A 19,032-nucleotide genomic window follows, 5' to 3' on the forward strand; every position below is an offset into this window, starting at 1 on the left:
AAAGATTTGTTCCCAGGATGTAGACTCCCTATTTACCTCTCTTATTGTTTCTTTTGCTGAGAAAAAACTTTTTAGTTTGAGTAAGTCCCATTTGTTGATTCTAGTTATTAACTCTTGTGCTATGGGTGTCCTATTGAGGAATTTGGAGCCCGACCCCACAGTATGTAGATCGTAGCCAACTTTTTCTTCTATCAGACGCTGTGTCTCTGATTTGATATCAAGCTCCTTGATCCATTTTGAGTTAACTTTTGTGCATGGCGAGAGAAAGGGATTCAGTTTCATTTTGTTGCACATGGATTTCCAGTTTTCCCAGCACCATTTGTTGAAGATGCTATCCTTCCTCCATTGCATGCTTTTAGCCCCTTTATCAAATATAAGATAGTTGTAGTTTTGTGGATTGGTTTCTGAGTCCTCTATTCTGTACCATTGGTCCACCCGCCTGTTTTGGTACCAGTACCATTCTGTTTTTGTTACTATTGCTCTGTAGTATAGTTTGAAGTCTGGTATCGCTATACAGCCTGATTCACACTTCCTGCTTAGCATCGTTTTTGCTATTCTGGGTCTTTTATTTTTCCATATGAATTTCATGATTGCTTTCTCTATTTCTACAAGAAATGCCGTTGGGATTTTGATTGGCATTGCATTAAACCTATAGAGAACTTTTGGTAATATCGCCATTTTGATGATGTTAGTTCTGCCTATTCATGAACAGAGTATATTTTTCCATCTTCTAAGATCTTCTTCTATTTCTCTCTTTAGGGTTCTGTAGTTTTCATTGTATAAGTCTTTCACCTCTTTTGTTAGGTTGATTCCCAAGTATTTTTTTTTTTGAGGATATTGTGAATGGAGTGGTTGTCCTCATTTCCATTTCAGAGGATTTGTCGCTGATATACAGGAATGCCTTTGATTTATGTGTGTTGATTTTATATCCTGCCACTTTGCTGAATTCATTTATTAGCTCTAATAGTTTCTTTGTAGACCCTTTTGGGTCTGCTAGTTATAGAATCATGTCATCTGCAAATAGTGATAATTTAAGTTCTTCTTTTCCTATTTTTATGCCTTTAATTTTTTTCGTATGTCTAATTGCTCTGGCCAGTGTTTTGAGAACTATGTTGAACAGAAGTGGTGAGAGAGGGCATCCCTGTCTTGTTCCAGATTTTAGAGGGAATGCCTTCAATTTTTCTCCATTCAGAATGATGCTAGCCTGAGGCTTAGCATAGATTGCTTTTACTATGTTGAGGTATGTTCCTGTTATCCCTAGTTTTTCTAGAGTTTTGAACATAAAGGGATGCTGTACTTTGTCGAATGCTTTTTCCGCATCTATCAAGATGATCATATAGTTCTTATTTTTAAGTCTGTTGATGTGGTGAATAACATTTATTGATTTCCGTATATTGAACCAGCCTTGCATCCCAGGGATGAATCCTACTTGATCATGGTGCACAATTTTTTTGATATGTTTTTGAATCCCATTCGCCAGAATTTTATTGAGGATTTTTTTGCATCTAGGTTCATTAGAGATATTGGTCTGTAGTTTTCTTTCTTTGAAGTGTCTCTGTCTGGTTTAGGAATCAGGGTGATGTTGGCCTTGTAGAATGAATTGGGAAGTTCTCCCTCTTTTTCTATTTCCTGAAATAGCTTGAAAAGTATTGGTATTAGTTCCTCTTTAAAGGTTTTGTAGAACTCTGCTGTATACCCATCCAGTCCTGGGCTTTTCTTATTTGGTAGTCTTTTGATGGTTTCTTCTATATCCTCAATTGATATTGGTCTGTTTAGGTTGTCTATATCCTCCTGACTCAATCTGGGCAGATCATATGACTTAAGAAATTTATCGATGCCTTCACTATCTTCTATTTTATTGGAGTATAGGGATTCAAAATAATTTCTGATTATCTTCTGTATTTCTGAAGTGTCTGTTGTGATATTGCCTTTTTCATCCCGTATGCTAGTAATTTGAGTTCTCTCTCTTCTTCTCTTCGTTAGCATTGCTAAGGGTCTGTCGATTTTATTTATTTTTTCAAAGAACCAACTTTTAGTTTTGTCAATTTTTTCAATTGTTTCTTTTGTTTCGATTTCATTAATTTCAGCTCTGATTTTAATTATTTCTTGCCTTCTACTTCTTTTGCTGTTGTTTTGCTCTTCTTTTTCTAGGATTTTGAGATGAAGTATGAGATCATTTATTTGTTGTTTTTTTTCTTTTTTTAAGGAATGAACTCCAAGCAATGAATTTTCCTCTTAGAACTGCTTTCAGTGTGTCCCATAGATTCTGATATGTTGTGTCTGTGTTTTCATTTATCTCTAAGAATTTTTTAATTTCCTCCTTGATGTCTTCTATAACCCATTGATCATTCAGTAACCTATTGTTCATTATCCACGTGATGCATGATTTTTCCTTCCTTCTTTTATCATTGATTTTCAGTTTCATTCCATTATGATCAGATAAGATGCATGGTATTATCTCTACTCCTTTATATTGTCTAAGAGTTGCCTTGTGACATAATATATGATTTATTTTTGAGAAGGATCCATGTGCTGCTGAGAAAAAAGTGTAACTGCTTGATGTTGGGTGGTATATTCTATATATGTCAATTAAGTCTAGGTTATTAATTGTGTTATTGAGTTCTATAGTTTCCTTATTCAACTTTTGTTTGGAAGATCTGTCCAGTGGTGAGAGAGGTGTGTTGAAGTCTCCCATGATTATTGTATGGTGGTCTATTAGACTCTTGAACTTGAGAAGAGTTTGCTTGATGAACATAGCTGCACCATTGTTTGGGGCATATATATTTATGATTGCTATGTCTTGTTGGTGTATGGTTCCCTTGAGCGGTATGTAGTGTCCCTCTTTATCCCTTTTGATTAACTTTGGCTTAAAATTTATTTTATTTGATATGAGTATGGACACTCCTGCTTGTTTCCAAAGTCCATATGAGTGATATGATTTTTCCAAACCTTTCACCTTTAGTCTATGTATGTCTTTTCCTATCAAATGAGTCTCCTGTAGGCAGCATATTGTTGGGTCTTGTTTTGTGATCCATTCTACTATCCTGTGTCTCTTAATTGGTGAGTTTAAGCCATTAACATTTAGGGTTATTATTGAGATATGGGTTGTTCTTCCAGCCATATTTGTTTATTTATGTTACTAAACATGGTTTGTTTTCCTCTTTGATTATTTTTCCCCCCTTTACTGTCCTAACTCCCCCTGTTGGTTTTCATTGTTATTTTCCATTTCCTCTTCCTGTAATGTTTTGCCAAGGATGTTTTGAAGAGATGGTTTTCTAGCTGCAAATTCTTTTAACTTTTGTTTATCGTGGAAGGTTTTAATTTCATCTTCCATCCTGAAGCTTAATTTCGCTGGATGCACGATTCTTGGTTGGAACCCATTTTCTTTCAGTGTTTGAAATATGTTATTCCAGGATCTTCTAGCTTTCAGAGTCTGTGTTGAAAGATCAGCTGTTATCCTAATTGGTTTACCCCTAAATGTAATCTGCTTCCTTTCTCTTGTAGCTTTTAAAATTCTCTCCTTATCTGTATGTTGGGTATCTTCATTATAATGTGTCTAGGTGTGGATCTCTTATGATTTTGCACATTCGGCGTCCTGTAGGCTTCTAGGATTTGGGATTCTGTCTCATTCTTCAAGTCTGGGAAGTTTTCTCGTATTATTTCATTGAATAGATTGCTCATTCCTTTGATTTGGACCTCTATACCTTCCTGTATCCCAATGACTCTTAAGTTTGGTCTCTTTATGTTGTCCCATATTTCTTGAATGTTCTGCTCATGGTTCCTTAACAGTCTTGCTGATCTGTCTATGTTCTTTTCAAGTTGAAATACTTTGTCTTCATTGTCTGATGTTCTATCTTCTAAGTGTTCTACTCTGCTGGTAGTATTCTCAATTGAGTTTTTAAGTTGGTTTATTGCTTTCTGCATTTCTAGGATTTCTGTTTGTTGTATATAACCTCTAACTCCCTGTATAGTTGATCTTTTGCTTCTTGGATTTGTTTATGTAATTCATTGTCGAAGTGATCTTTCATTGTCTGAATTTGCTGTCTAATGTCTTCCTTGAGACTCCAGATCATCTGAAGCATGTATATCCTGAATTCTTTATCTAACATTCCATATGCTGCAGCTATTACCTCTTCTAAAGTTGAGTTGACCTGCATTGCTTGTGGTCCTTTCTTTCCTTGTCGTTTCATACTGCTCGCGTTTTTTTCTGCTTGGTGAAACTGTTGTGTTTTTGAAATTTTCCCCCTATATATTTATATTGCTCTTGTATAGTTGACAAGTCTCCCTTGCAGGGAGGGCAGCGGCTGTGCTCCTCCTCCAATTGGGGTGATCTGTCTACCACGCTGACGGGCCTCTGGGCCTGTTCTGCCGGTCGGTCGCAGGTCTGCCTACCTTGCAGGCGCAGGAGGTGGCTCTGCTCTGCCCCTACTCCAATTGGGGTGACGTGACTACCATGCCAGTGTGCCACTGGGCCTGTTCAGCTAAAAAATATTTTTTTTTCTAAAACATATTTTTAAAAAATGAAAAGATAAGAAGATTCAAAGCACCGTGACTCTCATACTGCACTGTCTCATCTGCCTGGAATACACGGTTCTGGTCTCAACCCTAAACATACCGTGTGTGCAGAAGCCTGTATCACTCTCACACTGGTTCAGGTAACACGGAGAGAACCAAAGTGTTGTCTTTGGATCATGACTCAGAAAATAATCTGCCCATATGCTCCTGTGCCATGAGACTGAAAATGTTTAAGCAAAATTAGATCATTTTGAAATAGTAGCCTAACAATGAGGATTTTAGAATTTGAGGGTGTGAAATCCTGTAAGGTTAAAAAAAAAAAAACGAGAAGAATCCAGTCTAACGGGCTTAGGAAAGCCAGCCCATCAGAGCTCCCATGTGCTATTCATGCATCACTTAAAGATCTTGCAGCTTTCGCAGCGATGACTTCTGCAGAGTAGGATGCATGTATTTAGCTACTTGTAAGCCAGATTCAAATGGAAGTAGCATTTTTAGCATTTTTGAATACTTGCTGTGTAGCAAGATCATTACCAAATACACTCTCTGCATTATTTTATTAAAATAAAAAAAAAAAAACAACTAAGATCTGTACTGTGAGTATTCTATGGAAGCAGGAATTGAAGCATACCGACAACACTTACCTGGGGGTATATGTCACTTCATTGTAATTCAAGGAACATACATACTTATTTGGTGACACACATTAAACTAGGGACCATATAATCATTGTCTAAATTGTCCCTCCAGGAGAAGATTAAAAGTACTTAAGTCAAGGATACAATGAAAATAATGGGGGAAAGTCCATCATTTTTAATGAGTACTATGAAGGTGGCTGGCTCCAATATGGCATAGCGATTAGGAATGCAATCTCTGGGGGTCAAACGATGATGGTTTATGCAAATCTCAGTTTGCCAATTACCAACTCTAGATCTGGGCAAAGTGTTTATTCTTGATCAATCTCAGTTATCCCCCAATGCCTGAGTAATTGTATCTATACCCTAAGATTGGATGAGTCGATAGTTATAAATAATTAAAATAATTCCTTGTGTAACACAGGCATATGTATAAGCAAAACTAAGTAATGTGAAATGTGAGGCATCATTATGTCCGTTTATTCCTCTAGTCAATGACACCTATGAGATTGGAGAATTAAATGCTGTCAACATTTCAACTCCAACCAAACCCAGCTGGCGTCTCTCAAACCTCAATGCAACCACCAAGTACAAGTTCTACTTGAGAGCTTGCACTTCCAAAGGCTGTGGGAAGCCCATCACGGAGGAGAGTGCCACATTGGGAGAAGGGAGTAAGTACCCCAGCCTTCTGCACCTTGTGTCTTGACACACTCGTGGTCCTAAAAAAGAAATGCACCATGCACTCATGGGAGATGAGGAAAGATTGCAGTCCAAATCCGTCTGACCTTCTGTTTCCCGTGAGCATAGATACGGAATTTACTAACACTGTTGGCAAAGTTCACACGGATGAGTTATGAATAGCAGCAATCAGACCCTAGCTGAGCCTACACTAAGGCCAGGAACCGTAATTCTTCTTAATTAAAGTAGGAGGGCTGGGGATGTGGCTCAAGCGGTAGCGCGCTCACCTCACATGCGTGCGGGCCCGGGTTCCATCCTCAGCACCACATACCAACAAAGATGTTGTGTCCGCCGAGAACTAAAAAATAAATATTAAAAATTCTCTCTCTCTCTCTCTCACTCTCTCTCCTCTCTCACTCTCTCTTTAAAAATAAAATAAAAAATAAATAAAAATAAAAATAAAAAAAAGTAGGAGACACGAGGTCATAATGTCATTCACGGAGGTTGGTGGAGGGATATTTTTTCTTTGAGTAATGAATCCATAAAGAATAATATTTGCCTTTTGCCTTAATAAGCATTTTGCCACACAGCGATAATGTATCTTATTTCCAGACCTGGATTCATATCATGCATAGATTTAGATGTCTCTTTACTATCTGGTGGTTGATACCAACTACCTGAATGGAAAGTGGCTCACCAATTATGATTTCACTTGCAGTTCAATTCTCCTAATTCAACTAGACTTTTCTTTTCACTCCTATCTTATAACCACATTTTCCTTCCTGAATTATTTCTCCAGTTATGATGTTAGCAGTGTTCTTCCTAAAATTTTTTTTTTAATACCAATAGGCACCAGCAGAGAAATAAGCTGGCAGAGTAAAGGGAAAAGCATCAGAGGAACTGGTGTAATTCACTAAGAAGTTAAGAAGGACTTCTGAAGGATTCAGGCTGGTCAGGCATGGGGGGATTTGGTGGAAAAAGAAGCAGTGGGTGTTGGGGAAGGGAAATACATGCATTTTTTACCACGTAGCAAGTGGCAAATATCGTTCTGTTGTAAATGCTTTTCCAAATTGTAGATTAGAAAAACAACAGGTTCAGGGGGAAGAAATACCAAGAGGAGAAAACAGTAAAGAAGAACATTAAATTATCTATCATTTATCAAAGAGAGATTTTTAAATAGACAGGAGTTTGTGAGTCACCGTAAATCAGTGTGTTTCTACCTCTTCTTGTTTCTACTTGATCTTTTTTGTTTTCTTTTTGGTACCGGGGATTGAACTCAGGGGCACTCAACCCCTGAGCCACGTCCTCAGCCCTATTTCGTATTTTATTTAGAGACAGGGTCTCACTGAGTTGGCTTAGCACCTCACTGTTGCTGAGGCTGGCTTCGTTGGGATCCTCCTGCCTCAGCCTCCTGTGCGTGCTGCTGGTATTAAAAGTGTGCACCACCACACCCAGCTTCTACTTTATCTTGTTAACAAAATTTTTATGTTCTTCCAAATCCTTAAACACTTAAAACTCCCTTAAATAGGAAGAAGATACATTCAGATAACCCTCAAAGGCATCCAAAAATTATTCCCAAGGGAGAATTGAACACTGAGTGCAATAAACTGATTTATCTTCTCATAAAATTTAAACTAACTTCAAGAGGGTGGCTGGACCCTTTCTAGTGACTAAAGGATCTTATTTGTTAGGGATTCAAACTGGCATCCAGGGTTCCATTCAGAGATGAGAAGTCGTCACCTATATACATCCTGTAAATATATCCAAATAAATTCCGTTATTTTTAACAACAGGTTTGAAGGCACAGAAATGGTTGTTGGATAGAAACAGGAACATGAGATTCATGGGAAATGCTAGTCTGATTCTTGCCAATTTGCAGCATAAAAGGAAAAAAAAAATCACTCAACTGCCTCACCAATGTTGCACATTCTAACATGTAGGTTGAAGATTTGGGGCTAGGTTGCATTCATGCTTGACAAATTGGGGTGTGCAGGGTGGAAATGCCGTGTGTGTGATTTTAACTGGTGCTACATCATCTCTCTGCGAATTAAAGATATCACAAATGTTCTCTAGTATCTTAAAGCAGAGTTTTTCACTGTCTTATGTGTCGATAATATAAAAATGTTCCTTACTAGGATGTTTGTGCTTTTTTTCAGGAATCTTCATTTTCAATTACCAGCTACTGTTCTCTTCCTCAGTTGACACTGATTTCTCTTCTGTAGACATGTCTTGCCATATGTCTTATCCTCCCCCCCCCCACACACACACACTGGGTTTCAACATGATCTTTGCAAAAAAAAAAAAAAGTATATTTCTGCCGAGGAGATGCATCTTGGCATCATTAGATACTGAAAAAATGATACCTTTTGTGCAAATTGGAATCTACTACTGCATGTCTGTCTTCTTCTTGCTCTGCCTACATAGCCCATTTTAAGATGGTTTGGTGCTTATTTATACTGTGTTATGCAATAGACATGCATTTAAAAAACAAAAATGTCCTCTGGTATTCGTTCCAATTTTCGGGTGACTCCCATTCCATAATCTGAGAGAGGGGAAAAAATGAAGTTAATTAGAAATATTATTTTGTGTGATTAGTTGTTTCAATAAATCATATGCTTTTCTCTATTTTTTCAAAAGTTTGAACTACTTAACATTATACTAATATTTCTTTTTTTCCCAGGCTCAAAATTGATTGCATTCTATTTCAACGTTGATTAATCCTAAAGGCTTTGCTCAGCTATATAACTGACCTTATGTTGTCCAGGGTGCCACTTTAAATAAAGGCTTTCAGTTGTTCATTAACTATATAAGCAATTTGTATTCTATAGTGAAGTTTTAACCAAATATTGAAGGTAACATATACCCATTTGAGACAGAGTTTTCATAAGTCCTTATATTCTAAATAAGAAACACTTTATTTCATGTATAAATTTTTATATCATTTTCAGGTTTGCATTTATAAAATTGAGTTGATTCCTAGCAAAACTATATATATTAAATGCAAAAATAGTTTGCATATTTGGTTGCAAGATCAGAAATTTTATGTATTTAATGAAACTTGAAATGAAATTTAATGAAACTTGAAATGAAATTTATGAAATTTAATGAAACTTGACTCATTTTCATCTGTTACTCTGAGGTTCTACCATCAATGTATTGACATCTCGATCATTCTTTTTGGAAAATTATTAATTTCTCATACCACTTTCAAAAATGTCAGTGAAACCATTCCATTTAAATGTTCCTATAAACCTGCACTTTATGTAGCTTAAATTTCCACTAATTTCAAATATTTAATATATAACCATATTATGATGCTATTCCATCAGTATTTATAGAGAAGATCGAGTCAAAAAGAATATGTATGTATCTATAGGTGTATATGCATGTGCGTATATCTATATGTACGTACATAATGTAGTGATTTAATATTTAGTTATTTTAAATATATTTAAGTAAAATCATAATGCCATATGCTGTCAATTATAAGTCAAACAGGCCTTTGTCATTTCCCCACTAGGTCTATGGAAATCCAAAATTGCACATCACAGAATATAACTTCTTTGAAGTCTGTGTTTGGGTTTGAACCACTCACATGACCGGGCAGATTTATAGACCATTCCATCCACAACCTATCATCTCCAAGAGCCCATGAATCAAACTCATTTCATTTATTCATTTCAGCATATTAAAAAAAAACAAGTCTTGAAATGTTGATATTCTCATTCATTCCATTATTCAAGACCTATTTAAGAAAATGAAATGCTAAAATGGCTTGATTTTTTTTTTCAATCTCAAATAACAGAATTTTTTTTTTTACCTGTCATATCCTGCCTTTCAGTGATGACATAATTCATATGATTTCACTGTGTACCTTTCTCAGGTGAAGGTGTCAGGAAGATGACAGAAGGAGTAAATCTTACTCAAAAGATTCACCCCGTAGAGGTATTTGAGCCGGGAGCGGAACATATAGTTCACCTCATGACTAAGAATTGGGGTGATAACGATAGTATTTTTCAAGATGTAATTGAGACAAGAGGGAGAGGTGAGAAATGAGCTTCTGTTTGGGGTAGTCTTAGGCCATCCCTCTGTGTCCTGTGAATTCATTTTACATTTCACATTAAAGACAAAACCAGAGAGTCCCTTAGCCACGAAGGGCATCATGTCCATACCAGAGTTGTTGCTTAAAAATGCCTCCTGCTAATTAACGCATGTTAATAACGAAAACTAAAAGGAAAACAAGAACCCAACCCCAAGTCCCAGAGGCTCCATGGCGTTGTGCTTATAACCAAGTCAGCTCCTGCTTTCTTTGTCCCTCTGCTTCTTGCCTACTGAAGGTCACCTGCCTCCACTGTCCTCTCTGGTTTTCCTCCTAATCAAAGCAACTTATTATCAAAGGCCCTTTCTTAATAAATATGGAATGATTCCTTAGTGTCCCCCCCACCCCCCACCTCCTCCAAGGAAAGACCCTCAGATCACTTTTCTTCTGGGATCATTCCAAGGAAAAATAATATCAATGTCATTTTGGTTGTTTAAAAAAAAAAATTTCTGACTTTCCCCCAAAGTGATGTGATGTGTACATTACTGTTCACAGCATTCAATGTTTCAACTTCTTTTCGTATGACAGAATATGCCGGGTTGTATGATGACATCTCCACTCAAGGCTGGTTTATCGGATTGATGTGTGCAATCGCTCTTCTCACACTGATTCTGTTAACTGTTTGCTTTGTGAAGAGGAATAAAGGTGGGAAGTATTCAGGTAAGACTGTTTCTTCCCTGAGTGATTTTTAACAAACGGTGTTTTCTGGGATGCATTCTTCAGAAACCTTTATTTTATATTGCACATCAAAGTGAAACTTAAGCAAATTCCATAAATATACTAGAGGGAGAATATTGCTGAATGAACCAACTAAAGAGAATATGTGCGGTCTATCCTATTATCTCTAAGTAGTTGCTTGTTTTCTAGTTTCTAGTATTTAAAACAGGCTCTAACAAGGCACATAATAGTTCCACGCTTTTATTTTCTATCCATAAAATATCTGAGATATTAAGGAAATGTATTCATAAATCACACAGGTGCTTTTTGTTTTTTAATTTAATTTTTATCAGTGCATCATAATAATACATAAGTGTGGGGTTCGTTATTATATGCACCTAGCATCATAGGGTCGCAGTCTTTTGTGCACCTAGTGTCATGAGGTCACAATCATTCATGCACCTAACATCATGGGATCACTGTCATCCAGACACATGGCATCATTGGGTCACAATCCTATATACACATAGCATCAGTTTAATTCCTCAGGACCTCCTTCTGGTCTATTTTCTCTGCTGGTTTCCCTTCTATAATTATGAGATGCTCCACCCCAAATTCTCCGCATCCCTCTAGCTTCCACAAATAGGAGGAATGTCCTAAGAACAAATTTATACTATGCTACCCATTTATACTATGCTTCTGTATACATACATAAATCTGATGTTTTTGTTCTAGTGCCTTCCGGAGCACTGGCTCCACTACTCCATGTTCCTTGAGTTAACCATTACGTTGCCTTGGCCATGCATGCATAACACTGTGGTGCTATTTACCATGACATCTGTTGGGTACCCCACCTCTTGAATTAATGGAATATTCCATATAAATAAAAAGCATTCTTTTTTTTTCCTATAATGTTTGCTTTTATTTTAATTGCATTCACCTTTCAAACTTATTTTGTCTTTTTTCGAATATATGTATTATCATAAATAATTTTGCTTAGAATTCATCCTGCTTTTTATAGGAGAGAAGGTTTAGATCCCACAACTATTTGTTATTAGCAAGTGGTTCCTCCAGCAAATGTTTATTGGGAATCCATCATATACATAGAACCATCAAGGGCACAATTTTCTCTGTTTTTTTTTTAAATTCCATGGATAATTTGTACAGTTATGCATCTCAGGTTTTTCTTTCAATTATGAATTATATTCGTGATGGCTCATGAATATTCCACATCTCTCACTGGAAACTTTTAAAGAGATTTAGCATTCCTCTTTGGGTAGCCTCAACAAAAAAACTATTAGTGAAGTGCGGACTCATCTATTTTTAAAGAACTTCCTCAAATCATGCCCTTAAAAAAAAAAAAGACAATCCATCTTTTCAAATTGAATGAGAACTAAGAGAATCGTCTGGACAGTACTGGTATAAAGTGCCAAAAAAGAGGACGGTTTATTTCCTTTTTCCAAGAAAAGGGAAACCATGACTTGTATCCCCACTGTTGGAAATAAATCTAAATTTCAAAATGTTGCAGTAGCCCTTGATAATTTGTCATTGAGGCAATTTTAGTAAGACAGTGATACAGAGTAATTAAATGATTGATTTCTTTTATACACGTTAGTTTCATGACAGATCTGATAGGGCATCTTGAAAATGTTTGGATAGTAAAATGAGTATTAACTAATTTGGTATTCATCAAGGGGCCAGTATAAAGTGACTCTTTCAAGATGTGAGGACAATATAATATCAAGTAGTCTCATGAAGACTGGCAGCATACTGACGGCATAATGAAAACTACATACAACCCAGATAATTCCTTTTCTTTCTTATCACTGGTTTCAGGAAAATCTGAAATTATGCTGTTGTTTTTGATTCACCGCCTTTCAACTGCACTGCCAAAGTGTCGTGAGCAAATTTTTGCATTATCCACATCCTTACTTTTTTTTTTTTTCAGTGAAAGAAAAAGAGGACTTACATCCGGATCCAGAAGTCCAGTCTGTGAAAGATGAAACTTTTGGTGAATACAGGTAAATGGTAACCTTCCTTTTCAAAATGCACATATTCATCAGGTGTACTAAAGGTGCAAAAAAGGGCATGTGATACAAGGACACTGCTGTTACTTAGCTTGAATATCTGCTTGGAGTGGATCAAGTATCTTAAAATCACTCTTTAGCGTGGCCACAGTGAACCTCGGTCACATTCACTCTTGTATCCACAGACACATGTGTATACCTTCCATGCACCTATGGTGGTAAATAGGTTACAAACCCAGCCCTCTAGGTGACACAAGTCGGTGAGGGAAAGATACTTATAGATGCAATTATCTGAAATTAACTAGTTACACAAAAGGGAAGGGATTTCTGCCTGGGTGGATTCTGGAGAAAGAAATATCCAAAAGAGATAAGGTAGGCCATAAAGGATGAGAAGATTGTGTCGCTGTAGCTGCTGGGCAGAGCACCGCCAAACATACAATGGTATATAAGGGTGCCATACATGGGAGAAAGAGCAAGAAATGAAGTATAAAGTAGGGGGCTCTCCAGGATGTGTTGAGACTCCTTTTCAGCTAGGCGTGATGTTGCATGCATGTAATCCCATCAACTGGGAGACTAAGAAGGATTGCAAGTTCAAAGTCAACCTGGTAAGATCTTGTATCCAAATTAAACAACCAAAAATGGTGGAGGTGTGGTTCAGTGGTAAAGCAATCCTGGGTCCAATGCCTAATACTGTCAGGGAAGAGGGGAAAAAGAGCACACCCCAGTGACCTACTTCCTCCAGCTACTCCCCAACTGCCTACAGTTACCACCCCCTAGTACATTAAATTATTAAGCCATCAAGTGGATTAATCCACCGATGAGATTATAGCTCTCGTAATCTAATCATGTCACCTCTGAATATTCCTGCATTGCCACAAGAGTGTTTCCAGGGATCCCTTATATGCAACCTAAAGTAAGCCTGGCTTACTCTTGGTCACTTAGGAGCATTAGGGCTGGATGAGGATCCAGGGTCCATACAGCAGTGTAAATAGAACCTGGGAAATGGAGCCCTGGCTCCATATCTCCCACTTGGAGGTGACAAAGGCCAACTTTGCTTAGTTTTCTTTGGCCAAAGCAAGTTACATGTGGAGATGAATAACTCTGTGTGGACAGGAAGTACGACCATGCCATGTTCCCAGAAGGCTGAGGTTAGATATTTGATGAATAGCACTCGTGTGTACTATACATCATACTCTACATGTTTAAATTAGATTTTTTCCCCTGAATCATTGCTCTTTTAGGTTTTATAAAATAATGTTATTTGATGTGTATCTTTATAAAACTAATTGGTACTTTTTTAAAAATCCTGATCAGAAATTTAGGAAATTTTTTTCACTTTATAATTGGCTAAATTCAATTTGCTTCTCTTGAAAAATAACACCCACCCCATAAATAGATGTACAGCATTTATGTTTTAAAAAATACCAGCCTTTTCTTCTTATTTTCAGTTTAACATATCTGAATTTGTTAACTTTTATCCGTTGGTTAAGTTAAACAAAGGAAAAATTGGGGAAGGAAATGGAAGAATCTCTGGGATCAAAACTAAAGAGAGAAGATCAAGGCTTGAAATCCAGCATCTCCAAAGAATCATAAAACAAGAGAAATAGCATGGTTTTTGTCTTAGTGCATTTGGGCTGCTATCAGAAAATACCATAACCTAGGTGACTTCCCCAAGCCTGGAAAGTCTAAGGTCAAGGTCGTGGCAGATTCGGTGTTTGGTGAGAGTCAACTTTCTTATTCTCACATGGCACCTTCTCCCATGTCCTCATGTGGTGGAAGGAGCAGGGGGGGTTCTCTGGACCTTTCTTAAGGTGCCAGTTCTGTTCATGAGGCTCTAACCTCATGATTAATAATCACCTCCCAATTCAATGTGTGAATTTAGGGGTTTCACAGACTTTGAGACCATAGTGCCTCTTTGTCTATCAATAGGTTGAATCTCCACGTGCCCCCCCACCCTGCCAGCTCCTGAATTTAAGAGAAACAGACATGTTGAGAGTGATAGAAAATCATTTCTCCATGACTGAGAAAGGTGCAGCTCACTTGTGACTCTTTAAGTACTGATTTGTGAAAATGTCCTCTGAGCTTCACGTACCTACCTGTCTCCCATGCTAATAAGAATCTCTGAAGAATCCTAAAGCCCGTTGGCACCGGGGAGAGGGTCTTGCTTTCCATGCCTCTGATGAGTGCTGGATTCTGTTGAACCCTTCTTTTTTTTAACTCCTCAGTGACAGTGATGAGAAACCCCTCAAAGCCAGCCTTCGGTCCCTCCATCGGGAGATGCAAGCCACAGAAAGTGCTGACAGCTTAGTCGAGTACGGAGAGGGAGACCACGGCCTCTTCAACGAAGATGGATCGTTTATCGGCGCTTACACGGGGTCCAAGGAGAAGGGATCTGTGGACAGCAATGGAAGCTCCACCGCAACGTTTCCACTTCGAGCATAAACATCGCCCATGCAAATGAGGTCCTGTGTCACCCCAACCTTCCATGTGCATCTGTCCAAGGGAGCAAGAACGTTCACGTAGGAATGGAAACACGCCTGCAGATTGGCATCCGAGTGCCATGCGCTGCAGATAGGTGGAGAATCATAACAGCACTGCCTTCAAAGATGGAACACCAGACACTTCAGGCCACGGCTTATTTTTTTTTTTTTTTTTTTGCTTTACTTTGCAGGTGCTCGCAATGCAGAACACAACAACAGATCCTGGGTTTAGATCCACCTCCTCTGAATCCAAAGCACCCTCTTGAGCACTCCACATCGCCTGATTTTTTTTCCTGTTCACTGTGTGCATTAATTTGCCACCTTTGGGTTTAATCTCTGTGTACACATTGGTATTCAGTCTCTTGAGAACTGTCTGGGTGACTTTGCTTCCTTGCAGGTTCAAAAGATCCTAAGCAAACTGGTTATTTAAAATGTAAAAAAAAAAAAAAAAGAAATATGAATATCTTATTAAAACACTTCCTTGAATATATACAGTCTGAATTTATTATTTAAATGTTAGTAGAAAAAAAAAGTCTTAGGTGAAAAAAAAGCAACTAGTATTTATTGAGCTCCTAACTCTTTGCCCCAGAGATGGTCATGTTTAAAACAGAGTTATAACGTTTTAATTTCAATATCAATTTTTTTAAGAAAAAATTTTTTATCGGTTATAACATTCAGAAGCATCTTCATTTCTTGTTTATTTTTAGCTTTTTCTTTTTTTGTGGCACTAACTTTAGCTTCAAAGGTGCAGTGGTCAGAAGGTCCTTGTACAAAGAACAGGTGTCATGTGTAGTACCTGCTTCTGGATTCTAATAGACATTTCTATGTCATCATCTCCCAGTTGGTCACTGTGACCTGTTTTTGTTTGTTTATGTGGTGGTACATTGGCATATGTTTCATGAATGCATTGTACAGATTACGTTAGTATTTCCACAATTTAAAACCATAGATGTGTTTTATTTTGGAGTGGGAAAAAGAACCCCGGGCAGGCATGTCTGTACAGGTAGAGTATGTAGTTAGATTGCCGTCTTCCTTCTTCCAAACTGCAGCCAGTGACCTGAGCTTCCTGAACTGAAGACTTTGTATGAAGCCTTTGGATTTTGTTCTTATAGCCTGCTTTTCCAACCGCCTCAAAATCAAACCTCATATAAATATCGAGGGAAACGTTTTCCTGTTTTTCAAAATAAGTTTTTGTTGTTGAGTGTTCCCCTATCCCAGTCCCCAACAAAGAAAATCTATTGACAGTGGACATTCCTATGGATAGATTTGTGTAGATCACATTTAAAATGCATTTATAGTGAGTTTTTTTTTCCTCCCCTATAGTTTCCTCCTGTCAAAGTCAATGCAAATTCAGGGAATTGAGTTCCTGGCTTGTGGGCTCCTAGTAGGTCCTTTTCAAAATAATATATGGAAATGTTGTAGAAAGTGGTATGAAGGATTGTTCATACCTATCCGTAAAGTTGAGCGTCCAACTTCTCATTTAATAGAAACCTGTTTAACCTCACCCTGAAACGATTAAGTATTTAAAAGAAATTGACTCACAGATGTTACTTTATTTTTTTTTTGAACTGTGATTATTTAATGTGTACTGTTAATTCCGAACCTATGATTTATGTGACCCATGATGTATCTTGGGGACCCAACCCTGAGTCATTAATAATGGCTGATGAAGTCATGTGCATGGAATAATTGTCCTTTTAACCTCATGTGTCCTGCAAGCCCAAGATGCAAGTCTTACTTAAAACCATATTCATGGGCTTGGAATTGACCACACCCCTGGAAATAAACATTCACCAGGGGGATATCCCGCCCCCCACCCATGTGATTGCAAGGTTCCTCACATCCAACACTGCAGCTTGAGCTTCTAGCACGAGCTGATTTCTAAGGCACAGAAATCAGAGGTATCCTCATGTCTAGATTTTTCTGAGAGGCATGTGTGATGCTCAGCTGCTGACCAGGTGAAGGCTGGGACTCTCAAGTTCGATTCTGCCATTATTCTATTCCTCTTCTTGGTCATCCCTGAAAAAGTGGTTTTAAGAAGGTCTTGCAGATTGGAAATAATGTCTCAAAGGTGAGAAGTCGATCCATTAGAAGAAGTATTAGAATCTTAAGTCAGAAGTCAATGCAAATATGGAAATATTGACTCTGAGACTTTCTCATCCTTCAGCTGATAAACAAGGTGCCTAATCATATTTTCAGAGGGCCAAAACTGACAGACATGAAAAATGAGATTGGACCGTGTCTGTCTTGTGCCCTCTCTGATGCCTCTTCTCAATACAACGTGGCTTTTCCTAGAAACATTCAGCATGGAATTCCATGACTTTCCCTGGTTTCAGTTATGAAATTATTCATGTGTTGTAAGAGTCAGAATAAGTTTTAAATGAAAAACAAAATCAAGTAGGTTAAACTGGATTTTCTCCTTTTCCTTCAGAAAACGAGTAACAGAGTCTGTGATGTGCAGTGTTGGTTATTAATAGGCAATAATTACTTGCAAAATGCCCACTGAATAAGAGCAGCCAGTACCTAGAATTCTGTCCTTAATTGGCTTTACTTTCTCTGGTGTACCATCAATGTGACCTTAATGTGGTCGAGTGCATATGATCTCAAGGATCGTGGATGGGGACAGCCTCCTAGCAAGCTGTCCAAGGGCCGAGTAGATCCTACTCCTCTTCCGGGTTCCAGCTCTGATTTTACACATCAACCTTAGGCAAGTGGCTTCACACTCCTTCGCTTCAAACTCTCAACTTACGAAGTGCTAATGATCTTTGTCACAGGGTGTTCTTTTTTTATGAATATAAATTTGCAAATGATAAAAAGCTAAGATGCCTTTTAACTTCATAAACAAACCTGTAATCGAATTATGTATCTAAAAGTCACCCCCCCACACACACACACACCAACTCAACTTTTATCCTGCAAGCACATAAATATATTTTTATAGAAGAACAACTCTACAGAAAAACAATTAAAAAAATAAATCTACTGCTCGCTGAGCGGTACGATTTGCACATGCCATTGAAAATTATTAATCAGAAGAAAATTAAGCAGGGTCTTTGCTATACGAAAGTGTTTTTTTCCACTAATTTTGCATGCATATTTATAAGAAAATGTGAATTTGGTGAATTTATTCTGTTGGTATAAAGGCATCTGATATTTTAGATGTACCCATGTTTATAAACGTGTAGAGCACAATGAAATTATGCTGGAAGTCTCAAATAATATTTTTCCTATTTTATATTCATGGAAGAGATGAGCTAAAGAGAAGACAATAATAAGAATGTTGGTGTGTTTTTCTAAGCATCTGAAACGTAATTGCCAATTGAAACCCTAAAGATGTTTACATGCCTTTAAGATATAATTCTTGTAACAGTTTTAAATTGGTTATAATGGGATTGGGTTTGTAATCTGTGGTAGTACATATCCCAGTGTTCCCATAGCATAATAAGGAGGGCTGAGCCAAAGCTTACGTTGTTTTGTATCTTACATTGTTTGATTATATCATCAGAAGAGATGAGAATATGTAGAGCAGGTTCCTCCCCAATTTCCATTTTTATTTTTTACTTAGGTTAATACTCACAGTAGAACTTTATTGAAATGTGTTTGTATCGTAGGTGGTGTTTGTATTATGCTTCTGACTATGTATGGTTCAAAACTATTTTCACTACACATGAAATTCAGCTTTCAAAATAAAAGTTCAACTTCATGTACTCTACAGATGTCTGGATTATTTTCTATCCGTTTTTTTAAGAAGAATCAGAATTTACACATCAGCCCTAACTCCATTTGCTGCAGACTCTATTAATGAATGAAGAATAAATCAATGAACTATAAGTGAGGTATAAGTAAAGTCCTTTGATTTGAATTAGAATTCATTTTTTTTGCAAATAGAGTACTTGACATCATGAAGATCTATAAAATGTAATGTCAATAAAATTTATACTTAA

General features: G+C 37.4%; 1 protein-coding gene across 1 annotated transcript in view; it reads left to right on the forward strand.

The window, feature by feature from the left end:
* The window catches only part of CHL1 (cell adhesion molecule L1 like), a 198,437-nt gene extending 179,643 nt beyond the window's left edge, over positions 1–18,794 (forward strand). Inside the window, exons 25-28 of the mRNA XM_081276343.1 lie at positions 5,639–5,818; positions 10,453–10,584; positions 12,530–12,602; positions 14,834–18,794. Of these exons, the coding sequence (XP_081132469.1) occupies positions 5,639–5,818; positions 10,453–10,584; positions 12,530–12,602; positions 14,834–15,050 (602 nt within the window). The 3' untranslated portion in view covers positions 15,051–18,794. The remainder of the gene's footprint in view (positions 1–5,638; positions 5,819–10,452; positions 10,585–12,529; positions 12,603–14,833) is intronic.
* Positions 18,795–19,032: the final 238 nt, after the last annotated feature.

The sequence above is a fragment of the Spermophilus citellus genome, assembly GCF_964194105.1.
Source record: "Spermophilus citellus genome assembly, chromosome: 19".
Taxonomy (NCBI): domain Eukaryota; kingdom Metazoa; phylum Chordata; class Mammalia; order Rodentia; family Sciuridae; genus Spermophilus; species Spermophilus citellus.